This window comes from Podarcis melisellensis (genome assembly GCF_964234715.1).
Source record: "Podarcis melisellensis genome assembly, chromosome: 3".
Classification (NCBI taxonomy): Eukaryota; Metazoa; Chordata; class Lepidosauria; order Squamata; family Lacertidae; genus Podarcis; species Podarcis melisellensis.
The window spans coordinates 78,886,952-78,902,310 of NC_138530.1; the positions used below are offsets into that span (position 1 = coordinate 78,886,952).

General features: G+C 41.2%; 1 protein-coding gene across 1 annotated transcript; it reads left to right on the top strand.

Moving 5' to 3' along the window:
* The first annotated feature begins 1,291 nt into the window (after nt 1–1,291).
* On the top strand, nt 1,292–15,234 carry UBE2J1 (ubiquitin conjugating enzyme E2 J1). The gene is made up of 8 exons (XM_081905589.1): nt 1,292–1,572; nt 7,641–7,714; nt 7,957–8,088; nt 10,620–10,704; nt 11,219–11,324; nt 11,898–12,027; nt 12,473–12,610; nt 14,223–15,234. The coding sequence occupies exons 1-8, from the start codon at nt 1,542–1,544 to the stop codon at nt 14,484–14,486; spliced, it is 960 nt and encodes a 319-aa protein (XP_081761715.1). The 5' UTR covers nt 1,292–1,541; the 3' UTR covers nt 14,487–15,234.
* Nucleotides 15,235–15,359: the final 125 nt, after the last annotated feature.

Genomic DNA, 15,359 nt, shown 5'->3' on the forward strand with positions numbered 1-15,359 from the left:
CATATTTCTGCTTCCATAAGATGCCAATTCCAAGAGATGACTAAAGTGGCTCACAGGTTGCATATGAATGAATACAAGTTTCAAAAAGCATCTGAAGCTATATTTACATTTCTAAAGAAGATGGTACATGAGGCAGTATAGTCACTCCCTCTTTCTAGCTCTACCCAAAATACAATTATTTGGATTTGTTTAATAAAACTTACCCTGCCCAAGTTACTGTATGAAAGGCATTACATAAAACACTGCTTGTCTTCCCTTCCCTCTCAGGTGTCCCCACAATGGGCATTTAAGTTCATATTGCTTAAGCACAGCTTGTTGCCTCTGTTTAGGCAGAACTGCCAACTAATTTTTTTGCCATCTGTTCTTAGGAAGCTCTAGATTAAGCTTAATGGAAACCACACAATTCCTCCTTTTGGAGTGAAGGTTCTGTACATCTGAAAGAGTACTTCTTGAGCATGAATGCCACTATGTTTTGTGCAAATATAACTAGCATCAGCTAATTATAGATTGGCTTCACAACCACTTCTTAGGCCTACAAATGTGAAAAAAGCATTACCTCTGCTCTCTCGCATCCCATTGCTCTATAGTCTACTGGTAAATAAGAAGGTGTGTTCTCACAATGAAGTATTAATGACAGTCTAGGTAGTAGGAGTAGCAGTGATTATGACCCATCTTCTGGATTAAATTACATTAATTTGGTTTTGAATTTAGCAAAACAACTTTTGCAGTGCAATCCTATGATCACATCGAGGTAAGCGGGATTGCAGCTTTTTAGGTGCCTTGTCTTAGAACCAGGAAGATGCACAAAGAGTGCTTTCCATTTCAAGTCGCAAGGGGGGGAGGCAGGATTGGGAGAAGAAAATTTATAAGGATATATATATATATATATATATATATATATATATATATATATATACACACACACACACACAGAGAGAGAGAGAGAGCGAGAGAGAGCGCATATCATCATCCTATCTGATTTCATGCCTCGGGAGCCAACATACTTTGGACCGAACTTGTTCAGAGTTGGTTCTGGGTGTGGGTGTGTCTGTCTTCTCCTCTCCCCAATATACTGCTAATGGGTGTAGAGAAGATCCTAACCCTCTTAGCAAGTGCTGAGCGGGTAGCTGGGGTTGTGGCAATTACTCCAGATTAGTTTACTCCGGATCAGTAAATGGAGGGGTGATGGTCTTTGCAGTGCGGGTCAAGGGGAGGGCAAGCCGGGAGTGGCATCCTGAGGGCCGCCTGCCGCTGCCCCCTTTGGGAAGGCGAAGGAAAGGGGAGGCGGCTCCGTCCTCCTCCGAGTCGCCGCCGCCACGTCAGGGGGAGTTTCCCGGCAGCCTGCGAAGAAACGAAGGGCGGGCGGCTGCCTCCTCCTCCTCCGCCTCCCGCCCCTTCCTCGGTCTCGCCTCGCCGCCGGCGTTGCTGTTCTGCGCCCGGCCGAAGGAACAAGCCTTACGTGGCCCCGGCCGAGTCCGGGAAGGGACGGGCGAAGGAGGGCGGGAGAGGGAAGAGGCATCGCGGGCGCCGCCGCCGCCGCCATGGAGACTCGCTACAACCTCAAAAGCCCCGGTGAGTTGTGGGGAAGGGGCGGTGGGAGAATTGCCAGGGGCTGCTTCTTCTTCTTTAAGGGAAGGGGGCCCGAGACGGTCCTTTCGTGGCCTTCCCTGGGAGATGGCACTGCGGGGGTTGGGATCCAGCATCACGCGAGCCCCTGGTTCGGATGCTCGGCTAGGCCAAGGCCACCGGCTCTCTCCCCGGCCTCCTCCGTCTTCTGCCGCAAAGTGCCTGGCAGGAGGAGAGGGGAGGGGAGAGTCATTTTGCTTTATGTATTGTTATGGTTATGGCCCCTCAGTGGGTGCTGTTCTTGCGCTTCTTCGGCGATGCTTCAGCCCAAGGGAGACGTTTCTCTCGCCTCCTTCACTTTCGATTCCCCAAGAGGGTGACGAGGAGACGGCTTGGAAAACAGAGGTTATTCGTGTCACTGAGGTGGGGGGAGGGTTGTTGTTTTGTCTTCCATTTGCTCAGGGTTGGGGGGCATTCTTGCCTCAGTCCAGAGCTCCCCACCCACAGCTCATCTCTTGTGGCTCCATAAGAATCTTCTGCGTCTATTTTGGATCAAGCATATTTCCGGTTCTTCTGGCACACGTGTACCTAACACTCATCTCCATATAAGCTTGCAGTGTGTGTGTGTTTTCTTGCCTGAAGGATGCTTGTTCTTAAATTATTTTTTTTAAAAATCGGGGGATGGGGCAGGAAAAAAACTCCACACCATCACACTGTTCACATGACCAAATTGGTATGCAGGTTGAGTTGCTCTGTTTGTCCTATGGTACATATACAGGAAGCTGTCTTCTACTGAGTCAGAACATTGGTCCCATATAGCTCAGCAGTATCTACACTGACTGGCAGCTGCTCTGCCAGATTTCAAATAGGGGCCTCTCCCATCCTACCTAGGGATCTTAGGGATTGAACCAGGAACCTTCTCTGTGCAAAGGAGATGCTAGTCTGTTTAGTTACAGGTGAAAGGTGTTTAACTCTAGCTGCATACACAACACATTTATAGCACATTCTCTCCCTGCCCCCCCCAAATCCTAGGAACTGTAGTTCATTAAGGTTGCTAAGAATGACAGCTCTCTGAGGTGTGTACACAGCCTCAGTTCACATGTAATTTTGCCAGTGCAGTGTTATGAAAAGCTGTTTGAGCAGAGACATGGTAAATGAACACCTGAAGAAACAATCACAAGATCACTTAAGTATGTGGCAATGCTATAGTCACAATTGATGTTGATAATGTGGAATTTGGTCAGACTCCAGCAGTGGTTGCCAGCCTTTTTGAGCCTGTGGACACATTTGCAGACTTGAGAAACTGTTACGGGCACCACACATGCACCACAACCATACAGAAACATGTGCACTCATACTCTCCCCACCCCATCCCACTCCCGACAGCAATTAGGCTTGAAAAAATGTTTTAACTCCTCCTTCCTCTAAGTCTAATTGGGGGGAAGCAATCTTCCTGGAGAGTGCAGCTGGCAAGGCAAGAGTTAATTGCCCCTCCCCAGCTTCAAGATCATGCCCAGTCAAGTCATGACTAGACTTGAAAAAGGCATTCTGTTGACTATAATAGAATATATATTTAAAGTGAAATTGCAAGAGGGATGGGGATTTAGCATGGGGGTCCATACTTGTGGAGGGTTTATTCTTCTTTCCCCAATTATAAAGGCCCCCCAATAAGAAAAATTTGGTGAGGGAACCTGGACCTTGTAGGCACTGGCAAAGGCTTCTGCAGGTGCACCCATGAGTTCAATGATGGTGACTCATGCTCTAGTGTATTACATAATGGATACATTGTGAATACTGAAGCTCCACACAATGGACACAACTAATTGCAACCTGGAAAGTGGCCATTTTGAAACTTTATTTATGTACTTCTAGTACAAGATCTAGTACATTTTGATTTGCTAAATATTACCTGGCCAACATGGAAGATTTTGAATAGAAAACCATCCAAAGGGAACCTCCTATATCCAGCCACTTGTTTGTCTTTCCTTTAGATTGCAGCCTTTATGACTGTATTTTGTTATAGAAAAAAACTGCAAGCCAAACACATGTGACCAATCATCACATGCAGTTTGGCTAGTGGGCCTTTTGAGCTTGTGGTAGCTGAGGCTTTGGTTAGTATGAGCTGTCTTTGGCTTCCCTGCCATAGGCTCATACTCTCATATGAAAAGCTGCTGCTCAGCATGTGCTGAGCTCAGATCTGATTAGCTTTTGTACTCAATCCCCACTGTGATTTTTAAGACTATTTGTGCCTTCATGGAAATAGCTGATATAGACTGAGTTTAGCAGCTGCCAGATTTCACATGAACCTTTGCGCCAAGGTGGTGGTAGGTTCCTTCTAATCTGACTGAAAGAAAATATAATATGCTGCTACCATAGGCCTAGAAGATTGTTTCAAATGAACCCTCTGTTTGGATATCCTTTATGCACTCTCTGCCTTCAGTGTATCCAGTACTTTATGAAGTATGTTGCAAGGAAGTATGCAGTCACACAGTTCTCAAAAGTTCTCAGAACACTCACAATTTGTGGTAGCATGGAGGACCACAAAGCTTACTTAAATCATGATGCTTTCTGGGTGACAAATGAATGCATTTGAGACATACCTGAAAATGTAATGGCATTTTGTATCTGAAATGGGTTTTTAATGTTTAGTATACCAGAGGTAGGGAACCTTGACTGACTTAAGGTCATTACTTTCAGTAGGTCTACTGTGAATAGGACGTGATTGGATGCAACATTCTGGTGTCCGGAAGACAGTGGGTGTTGCTAGATGCAAGAGTGGACAAAGCAAGGGATGTGATTCTTAACTTTGTACAGTAGGCTGCATTCCATTCACAAAACAGTCAGAAATTTCTACTCATGCAACTCTCCTCATCCTTCATCCAGGCATGAGGCAGTATCACAGCTCACAGACACATCCCAGCCATGCAAAAGTTCTCAAGGAGAGTGCAGAGCAGTGGTGACTGTGGCCTGGGGAGAGTCCTGAGAACTGGACTCAGAGGCCTGGTGGGTCACATTCAGCCTCTTGCCAAAAATGTTGGAAGTACCTAAGTACATTAAAAAAAACAAAAAAAACCCCGAACCCTTCTGCAATACAGCCTTCATAGTCAGTGCTCATTCCTCTACATGGTTCTCTGCATTTAATATACCCTACACAGTTACCAAGGAATAAGTCCTGCACTGAAGGCAGCCCTGTTTAGGAAAGCTTTTAATGTTTAACAGACTATTGTATTTTAATATTTTGTTGGAAGCCGCCCAGAGTGGCTGGGGAAACCCAGCCAGATGGGCGGGGTATAAATAATATTATTATTATTATTATTATTCGCAGTTAATTCTGAGTAATTGCACAGAGGATTCCTTTGTGACTAGCTCCAGAGTAGACACTATACAGAGTAGAATGCAAAGTTGCATTCTTGTCCTTCACAGTTCAGATGTGATTAGGCACATCACTTTTCATACATATAGATTACTTTTTAAAGGATAGCTCAGTGCAAATATTTTCCTTGCCCCCGGCAATTAATTGGAATAGTTCTCTTCCCCTGTATACTCAACTCAGTCAAGGTAGGACAGAAGAATGAAAGAATGGAACATTTAAAGGGAGATGCAAGAATAAAGACAAAGAGTAGACATACTTTTTTAAAGCTGAATATAAATTTCATGCCTGCAAGTCATAAGAGTATTAGTAATTATTGAATAAATGTATTTCAGGATTATTTTGCAGATTTATAGAAATGTGTATACTATACTTTGTTTCAGGCTTAAGATAGTGATAAAGGAAGGTATTGCAGACTTAATTAGATTAGAACTATATTAGGTTACACTGAAGCCTGCTGGGACAAAGAAGTAATAAATTATGGCAGCCACTTTGGAAATGCAAAACTGCACTTAAATCTTGACTCACTAATCCCTTCAGAGTCAGAGATGAGAAGCAAAGAAAAACATGTGTCCTTGTGTTTAATAAATGAAATAATAAGAACTTTGTCTCTGCTTATACATATACACTGCATTAAACAGTCTGATAGGTAAATGCCCAGTGCTTCCTTAAGATTTTTTTTTCCTCCACAAGAATGATAAAAGTATTCTTTACTGCATATTTTTAAAATCACGATACTGTTTTGGCATTGTGGGCATGTCATCTGCTACAGGGCTCTAAAGGTAAAGGGACCCCTGACAGTTAAGTCCAGTTGCAAACGACTCTGGGGTTGTGGCGATCATCTCTCTTTACAGGCCAAGGGAGCTGGCGTTTGTCTGCTCCGCAGACAGTTTTTCCGGGTCATGTGGCCAGCAATACTAAGCCACAGAACACCAACACCAGAGCAGCACATGGAAACGCCATTTACCTTCCCACTAGAGCGGTACCTATTAATCTGCTTGCACTTTTTGGCGTGCTTTTGAACTGCTCAGTTGGCAGGAGCTGGGACTGAGCAATGGGAGCTCACCCCATTGCAGGGATTCGAACTGCCGACCTTTTGATCAGCAAGCCTAAGGCTCAGTGGTTGAGACCACAGCACCACCAGCGTCTAGGGATCTAGGGTGCAGCTAAAACTGCAATCCATCCTGATAGGGTCCTTCTAATCAAATGCTTACCAATGGTTGGAGATAAAAGTACTCCAGTGAAATATAATAATGACCACTACCGAAATTTGTTTTCAAAGGATTGTGCCTGAGTCTTTATGTTTGTTTAATGTATAATTTTAGGTGGCCTGTTAAAATTTCACATTTTGTAATCTATAAAATGAAGGGAGTGTTTTTACTCCAGTAGGTTCTGATGTTAGCAGTCCAGCTTACATAAATTGTGAAAAGCAAAACGGTTCATCAGTATTGCTCAGAAGCTCTTCTCCTTGCCTTGCAACTTCTTTTGCCCTTGCAAAGCCTGCTTCTTGCCCTTGCCATTTCAAAAATTATTATATAAGAAATGTTATTATATACCCTTATTTTAGTAGTAACTGAGTCTGGTGAATTGCATACTAAATCAGTGGTGCATGTCTACATGAATATGTGTTTGAAACAGGGGCATTAAATTAGAATCAAGATAAATCTGATGGATAATTATGGTTAAGATCCATACAACTTAGTTTGGTGTTCTACGCTTCCATCAGGTTTTTTTTCCCAGGCCTCTTATTGCAGCCCCTCATTCCCACCCCTTTCTCTGAAAAGCTTCTGAAGGTCAGCTGTTTGGCATAACATTTGAATTCAGACTAAAGGAGATCTCAACAATCCCTTTATGCATAGATCCTCTTTAAGCACATGGCTTTTTAGATCCCAGACAATTGCTTTGTTTTCTGTCACTTCGGACTGGATATGTAACCTACTTTGATTTTACAAATGTACTTGGAAGCTCCTTAAAAAAAAATATTCCTTTGAGATACATACAAATATATTTACTGAAATAATAAACCTTCACATTTCTTCAGTTTTTCTCCTTTTTCAGATGGGTGACTGGACTTCAAAGCACCTATTCTGTCTTACTGCCTTTTAATTGATATATTCTATAATTTCTTGCTATATTAAAACTTCATGTCTTGTTTTGCTGTTCCCTTTTCCACCCCAGTCATCCCAAAGCAGCTGAGGCAGTATCCTCCACCACCTTGGGACGAGCGAGAGGCACGGGTGGGCTGCCTCTCCCTTGGGGAGAAAGAAGCAGTCCGTTCGTGTCTCCCCCCGCCCCCTGGTCCCGAGGCAGTGGAGGCAGTTTCTGCTGCTGCCTGGAGACAGGCAAGGGGGACTGGTGAGGCTCAGCTGGGGGGCAGGAGTGCTTCTTTGAGCCATCTCACCCCCCAGCTGAGAAGCCCCATGTCCCACCAGCGTGCTCAAGCTGGATAGACATGGGGCTTGTTGAAGCAGAGGGAAGAACAAGGTGTATTGTGTCTTGGCGATGCAGCTTGTTTCTCCATCTGCAACAGTATGAGGGCAGACCATGATGTTGGTTTCACTCAGCGGTATATCGCTGGTGAAAGCACCCCCTCTCCTGAGTTCCTCTGCCCCTAATATATAGATATATCGCCTAGGCCTATTGGCTATAAGTTTTTGATACTGAAATCACTTACAGTGTTTTTTTTCTTTTTCTTTTCTTTCAGCTGTAAAACGTTTAATGAAAGAAGCTGCAGAACTGAAGGATCCAACAGACCATTATCATGCACAGCCCTTAGAGGTTAGCATGTGGCCATTCTGATAAATAAATTCACAACAGCAATGCCTACCTTAATCAGTCTGTCTTTCATTGTATTTGCAGTTATTGTGAAAAGCACATTGAGCTGGTTTGACTATAACACTAAGCCCATGGCTTAGCATGAATATGTGAGGGCTCCCAGATCATGGCCTCTGTTCTCCCCCCATCATGTCCTTCTGTTGCTATTATATTCAATGTATTTCTGTATATTTGGTTGCTTGTAGGACAATCTTTTTGAGTGGCATTTCACTGTCAGAGGTCCTCCAGATTCAGATTTTGATGGTGGAGTTTATCATGGAAGAATAGTACTACCACCAGAGTATCCTATGAAACCACCAAGTATTATTCTCTTAACGGTAAGATTGTTTCTCAGCCATTCATAACAGCATAAGCACTTGTTAGATCTACATCAGAAATTTGGTCTCCTTAAATGATATTTTTAAAAAGGTGTAAGCAAATAGAGACCCCTGGTTTTTTGGCCTTTCTCTTTGTATCCAGTTAGGCAAACTGGAACTTCACTTCTAGACTTTATGCAGGGAGCATTAGAAAGGTCCCAAGAAAAATGAATTGTGTTCTGTTCTGAACTCTGTAAGGCATTTTGTTTAGGGTGTTTTGAGAAATGGAATGTTTTAAGTGATTTGGAGAAGGCTTGGCAACAGTAGAATATGCTCAGTACCATTCAGGATTTTTCTCCTATTTGTTTTGAGAGTTTTAATAGTTACATTTTAAAAAAAAGGATTTATGTCCACTAGTCTTCAAAACATCACTACTGTCTTTTGTTCAGTTTACTGTATAACGTAACAAAATTACTAGTTATGTATTTTCCACTATTCCCAATATTTGAAGCTGTTTTTCATTGCGTGCACCAAGAATGCTACATATATCAAAACAATTTCCTCCTTGTGTGAGGGGGTGAGGTGGGGTAGATGTGTGCCTAATTGTGTTTAGTTGCTATGATTAATAACTGTAGGCTAGGACTGAATTACCTTGATATTTTGGTCAATAAATTAAACTGGAGGAGCATTTTGATGTGACTTAGAGCAGCCTATGTGACTGCAGTCCTCTTGGTTATGCGGATTGTTTAGACAAACAGAGACATAACATGGACTGAAGATGAGATCTTGAGAGAATCTGCTGTATTCAAAGTGCCCCATGATATTCTTGTAAAGAAGCTAGTAAAATGCGGTCTTGACTATGCTACCACTCAGTGGATTTGTAACTGGCTGACTGACCGAACCCAAAGGGTGCTCATCAATGGTTCCTCTTCATCCTGGAGAAAAGTGACTAGTGGGGTGCCACAGGGTTCTGTCTTGGGCCCGGTCTTATTCAACATATTTGTCAGCGACTTGGATGATGGACTCAAGGGCATCCTGATCAAATTTGAAGATGACACCAAACTGGGAGGGGTGGCTAACACCCCAGAGGACAGGATCACACTTCAAAACAACCTTGACAGATTAGAGAACTGGGCCCAAACAAACAAGATGAATTTTAACAGGGAGAAATGTAAAGTATTGCACTTGGGCAAAAAAAATGAGAGGCACAAATACAAGATGGGTGACACCTGGCTTGAGAGCAGTACATGTGAAAAGGATCTAGGAGTCTTGGTTGACCACAAACTTGACATGAGCCAACAGTGTGACGCGGCAGCTAAAAAAGCCAATGCAATTCTGGGCTGCATCAATAGGAGTATAGCATCTAGATCAAGGGAAGTAATAGTGCCACTGTATTCTGCTGAGGAACGGCTAAGGGAGCTGGGCATGTTTAGCCTGGAGAAGAGGTTAAGGGGTGATATAATAGCCATGTTCAAATATATAAAAGGATGTCACATAGAGGAGGGAGAAAGGTTGTTTTCTGCTGCTCCAGAGAAGCGGACACGGAGCAATGGATCCAAACTACAAGAAAGAAGATTCCACCTAAACATTAGGAAGAACTTCCTGACAGTAAGAGCTGTTCGACAGTGGAATTTGCTGCCAAGGAGTGTGGTGGAGTCTCCTTCTTTGTAGGTCTTTAAGCAGAGGCTTGACAACCATATGTCAGGAGTGCTCTGATGGTGTTTCCTGCTTGGCAGGGGGTTGGACTCGATGGCCCTTGTGGTCTCTTCCAACTTTATGATTCTATGATTCAAAGAAGAGCAAACTGTATCAGGGCTGTCTATCTCCGGATCTCCTGCCTATCTGGCTGGGTTTCCGCAGCCACTCTAGGTGGCTTACAACATATATAAAAACACAACTAAAATCAAACATTAAAAAACAAAAAAATCCTGTACAAGCAACAAACAAACTAATAAACCAATAGAAAACAACAATAACAACCAGTTTACAACAACAAGAACCACCAGTTTACAGTTATGCCCAAATTAAGATAACCACCAACTCCAACTAAACATTTAACTAACACCAACCTGACAAAAAAAAACAGAGGAACGAAAATTAGAACCATAAAAAACTTTTTTGCCAGTTGCAGCAAACCAAGAGTTGTTCCTGCATGGCCTCCCAGTGAGCCGCTTTTAGCTGTTCAGGGTGAATCTGGGTCCTGCCCCCTAGACCAGGTGGAAATGGGCCTTGCGGCAGGGAGCGGTCTTCCTTCCAGCACTCATGTTTGTGCAAGTTCCTCTTTTAGAGGTGGTTTGGATAAACCTTTGACTGTAGTTTCATCAATCATTGAGAATACTCTGTTCTTTGAGCACGACTAAAACAATTCTGCTACAGCTGAGATTTCAAGTTTCTTTCCCGTAACATTCAATTACAGAATGTTGACTGTACAATTGTACAGTATTCCAAAGATACTGTACTCTCTTCAAACTAGTTGAATCTTGCTTATGAAAATGGTTTGATTTACATAGTATTATTTTTCTTTATCTTTCTTTCTTATGTGCCCATTTAAGGCTAATGGCAGGTTTGAAGTGGGAAAGAAAATTTGCTTAAGCATCTCAGGGCATCATCCTGAAACATGGCAACCATCATGGAGCAGTAAGTATCAGCTATTGTTGGCAGCAAAGGGCCTCAGTACACAAGTACAGTGTTACCTCGGTTTAAGAACAGTCCTGTTTATGAATGATTTGGTTTACAAGCTCCGCAAAACCAGAAGTAGTGTCCTGGTTTGTGAATTTTTACCTTGGTCTAAGAACAGAATCTGTATGGCGGAAGGTAGCAGTGGGAGGCCTCATTAGGAAAAGCATGCCTCAGTTTAAGAACGGTTTCGGTTTAAGAACAGACTTCTGGAACGGATTAAGTTTGTAAACTGAGGTACCACTGTAAAATTGCTGTGCTACATTCAACAGCAGATCTTTCCTTTTAAATGTTATGTGACATTCCTGCTTCTCTTCAGGCATGTGTTGGACATTGGGGGCAGGATTTAATATATTTTGCATTACCTTGGGTTTATTTTTTTAAAATTACCTGTTATAAATTTGTACGTTAAGTAGTTTTCTCCCCCTCCCCTATTTAGTACTTAACCTGCACCCCTCTTCTTTTTTGATCACAGTAAGAACTGCATTGCTTGCTATTATTGGATTTATGCCAACGAAAGGGGAGGGAGCCATAGGGTCTCTAGACTATACCCCTGAGGAAAGAAGAGCACTTGCTAAGAAGTAAGGGTTTGCTTTTGTTTTTGTGACTAATTTTTTTTTATGTTGAATCTTATTTCTGAATCTTATTCCTATGTTCCTCTTAAGTTGGCTAGGTAAATCATATTATTTGCTCAGTGTATAATGCTCAGTATGTTACATTGCATTCATAAGCATATTTACTCAGAAGTTTGTCCCACTTTGCTCAGGATGGTCACCTTCATTTATTTTGTGCATTCTGTTCTTAGCTTAGAGGACAATCCTATGAATGCTTACACTGAACATCTGGATTTGCCTCTGAATAAACATGCAATGGATCAGGTGTCAGCTATTCTTATTTTTGCGTGTTCTTTATTAAATAAATACTTAAGAGCAAAACATTTAGTCACTTGTGTTTTGTTTTCTTACCACAAATATGTTATTGTCAAGAATGCACCATGGAGCTAATAGATGGCAAAATTTAATAGCAATTGTGCTGGTAGATCTATGGCAGACGTTATAATTTCATACATGTGTAGATTCATTAAGAATGCTGGATATTTTCATCACTGTTGGTGGTTCAATTAAATTAGCGTATAAACTTTTGTTACTTTCCAGGTCTCAGGATTTCTATTGTGAAGGATGTGGATCACTTATGAAGGAAGCCCTCTTGCCATTAACATCTGGAAGTGCTTCAAGCCAAGCTGATAAAGAGGCTAAGGAACTTGCCAGGCAAATTAGTTTCAAGGTTGTTTAACTATTTGCTGTTTCCCACCCCCTCCCCAGTTTATTTGAATAGGACCATACCTAGAGTAGGTTGGTTGGTGCAGCTAGCCAGGGTTCACTTGGAAAGAATGGAGGCAGCAGTAGTTGATTGATTGATTGATTGATTATGTGGTGGGTTGGCCATACTGCTGTATTTATGGCTTCACAGTTTCTTCGGTGGGTTTCAGAATTATTGGTTGTACTGTGCTTTGGCAACCAAATGATGTAAGCATCGCAGCTGAGGTCCAGAATTTCAGGCATAAATTGAGAAGACACTTGCTTTGGAAATAACATTGCACACAATGTGTGTGCACTTGTTTAATAACAATTGAATAAATAATGCTAGAGAAGAGAGAAGATGCATTATATAACATGTCTGATTAGAGTTTTTAACTGATGTACCATTTGTGCTGTTTTGTCCTTTTAAGGCTGAAGTTAACTCATCTAGGAAATCTGTTGCTGAACCTGCAGACTTATCGGGATTTAACCACTTGCCCAGTTCACCTGAACACCAACAACAAGAAAGTACAACTCCAGCATTCCAGGACACCACCCCCAATGAAGTGGTAGGTGTTTCATAAATCTGAGAAAAACAAATGAAGGCAAAGACTTAGAAAATCCAAATAATATTGGTAGAATGTCACTTTAGAGCATTTTTAAAAGCTTATTAGCATTCCAGTAAAACTACTATTGCTGAAGTCCTGTCACCTTCCTTTACTCATCTGTTGCCGTTTGTCACTGCAGCTCTATGCAGATTTACCTGAGAGTAAGTTCCTTTAAATTCAATGAAGTTTATATCTTGATAGACATAAGTAGGTTTTTACTGTGTATGGCTTTTCAGAGCTGTTGGCCCATAGAAAATCCTTTTCATCAGTTATTTTAGTTCTGACCTTGCTTACTATATTATTTTAACTTTTCTATCAAAATCCAATTTAAACATCTTCGTAAGCTAAGGAGATATATATATATAGAGAGAGAGAGAGAATATCCTGCCTTTTCGAATCTAAATGGTCCTTGTACAGAAGGTAATTTATTTGCAGCAGTGATATGGACTTGCCCCCAGAGCCACACTTGTTTTATCCCTAAGCCTGAGAGACTTATATAAACCAAAGCAAATAGAGGCCCTGCTCTTTAGTGATTTGCAGCTTTTATTCTATTAAATATGCTTATCATGTTCCTTTTTGTTTATAATCTCTCAAGTAAATTTGACTACATAAAGGGCAGTATTAATTCTGACCATTTTAAATAATTGTTTGCTTAATTATGACATATTAATATAGCCAAGAAGAGTGCTTATATAACCCATCCACTTTGGAAGTAACTGAGGCCTGGTATTGTGACAGGGCAGCTGCTTCTATGACTGCTGTGGATGCAATCTAAATTCACGGACAAATTGTAGACAAATCCCAGTTAAGCTTGTGTGTGTGTGGTGTGTGTGTGTTTTAAAGGTTGATGGAGCTGCAGATTGGTTTTTAAAAATCCTGTCAAATCGCGTCAGACCATCTGTTGCTTGGTGATGAGTATTTTCCAGCTATTTAGAAATACAGGCATGCTAATATTATGCAGATTTCCCCATCAATTTTCCTTCTGTCAGATTCTTACAGAGTTTGTGATTTGATTCCTGCCCCCCTGCAAGTTTCATAGTTCTTGAGTGTATGGTTTGTCTTCTTAAGCATATCCATTTCACTCACCAGTAATATTAATTGTATTTTGTGCTGAGAAGGGGGGAAAGTCAATAATAGTTTGATTAACCTCATTTTAGATGACTTTGTTTTCATCTAGCAGCTCACTAGTTTTATTCCATTTGTTGGGTCATCAGAATGAGTGACACACATAAAACAAACTTCCACACTTCACACTATGTCATGTTTCAGCACAGGGATGATCATGTTGGACTCCAACTCCTATCAGCCAGCATGTTCAGTGGTCAAGAGATTATGGGTACAACAGGCTAGCCACTCTTGGTTTAGCACGACATTCCAGTTCATGCACAACCCTGAACCAGTGTGATGTAGTGGGTAGAGGGTTGATCTAGGAACTGAGTGATCAGAGTTCAAATCCCCTTTCACCCATGAAGCTCACTGGGCAGCCTCAGTGAAGTTGCCAAGCTGCATTTTGTTTCCATTCCATGTTCTATTCCATTCTGTTCTATTAAAGCCAGAATCTTTATTTTTTTAGTCTGAAAATCAGACCAACTCAGCCAGCTCAAGTCAAGAACAACATAACCAGCCTGCATCAAATAATACTTCTATGAGCCCTCGCCAGCGGCGTGCACAGCACAGAAGGGTGCCAACTTCAACCAACTTCAATCAGGTTCAGCAGCCAAGGGTCAACACAAACCACATGGGCTCAAATGCACTGATTCTCCTCCTTGTTTTAGCACTGGCAGCTCTTATATTTAGGCGTATATATCTAGCCAATGAGTATATATTTGAATTATGAGTTTTGGTCATTTAAAAACAACAACTGTGACTTGAATTCTTTATTAAAATGTTCTGTGTTGGATATGTCATGAGGATTGTTTACATGAAATTACTTTTTGTATTTACTCACTTTACGTCTGAATTTAATGTATCATGAGGTACATTAATATCTGCAAGAAAAGCACACCTTGATATTGGTGTGAACATGGACTATTAATGATTAATACAAACTGAGCATATAACCTGAGAGATGATGTACAGGATATATATCTGCATTTGCAGGATATTTAAGGAGTGAGAGGGCTGAATGCATCACTTGTGAGCTTTGGTGGGTAATTTTAACTGATAGACACATAAAATTGTGGTTTAATGCTATGTGGCAACATAAATAATTATTATTTTCAAGTGTGTCTATAAAAAGTTACCTGAGAAAAAACTTCTTAAATTGAAGAGCAGGTATACTTGCATAGTAAATATTACAAAACTGAGCAGGGAGGGGAAGTTGTTGATATTTTGTAAGTACATTTATTTCCTACACAACAAATTTTTTTTGGGGGGGGGATCCCTTAAATTGTAGGGTTTTTATCCTCTGTGAAAAAGAGGGGCCAGAACGTTGTTTGCTTTTCTTTTTAGTTTTAATTTTCCAGAAATTAGGATAATCTTTTGTGCGGTTTGAATGTCATTTTCTAATATTCAATTGTGTATATTTTGTTTTTTTAAATTTGAAGATCCTGGAAATAGCTATAAATATGTAATATTTACCCAGAGCTTATTGACTGTGACTTATTCCAGAAATATATATAATGCATTGAGATGATTGTTTCATGGGCCCATCATTTAATGAAAAACTCATTAAAGCATTTTCAAAACCCATAAGCAAAAACAAGATATT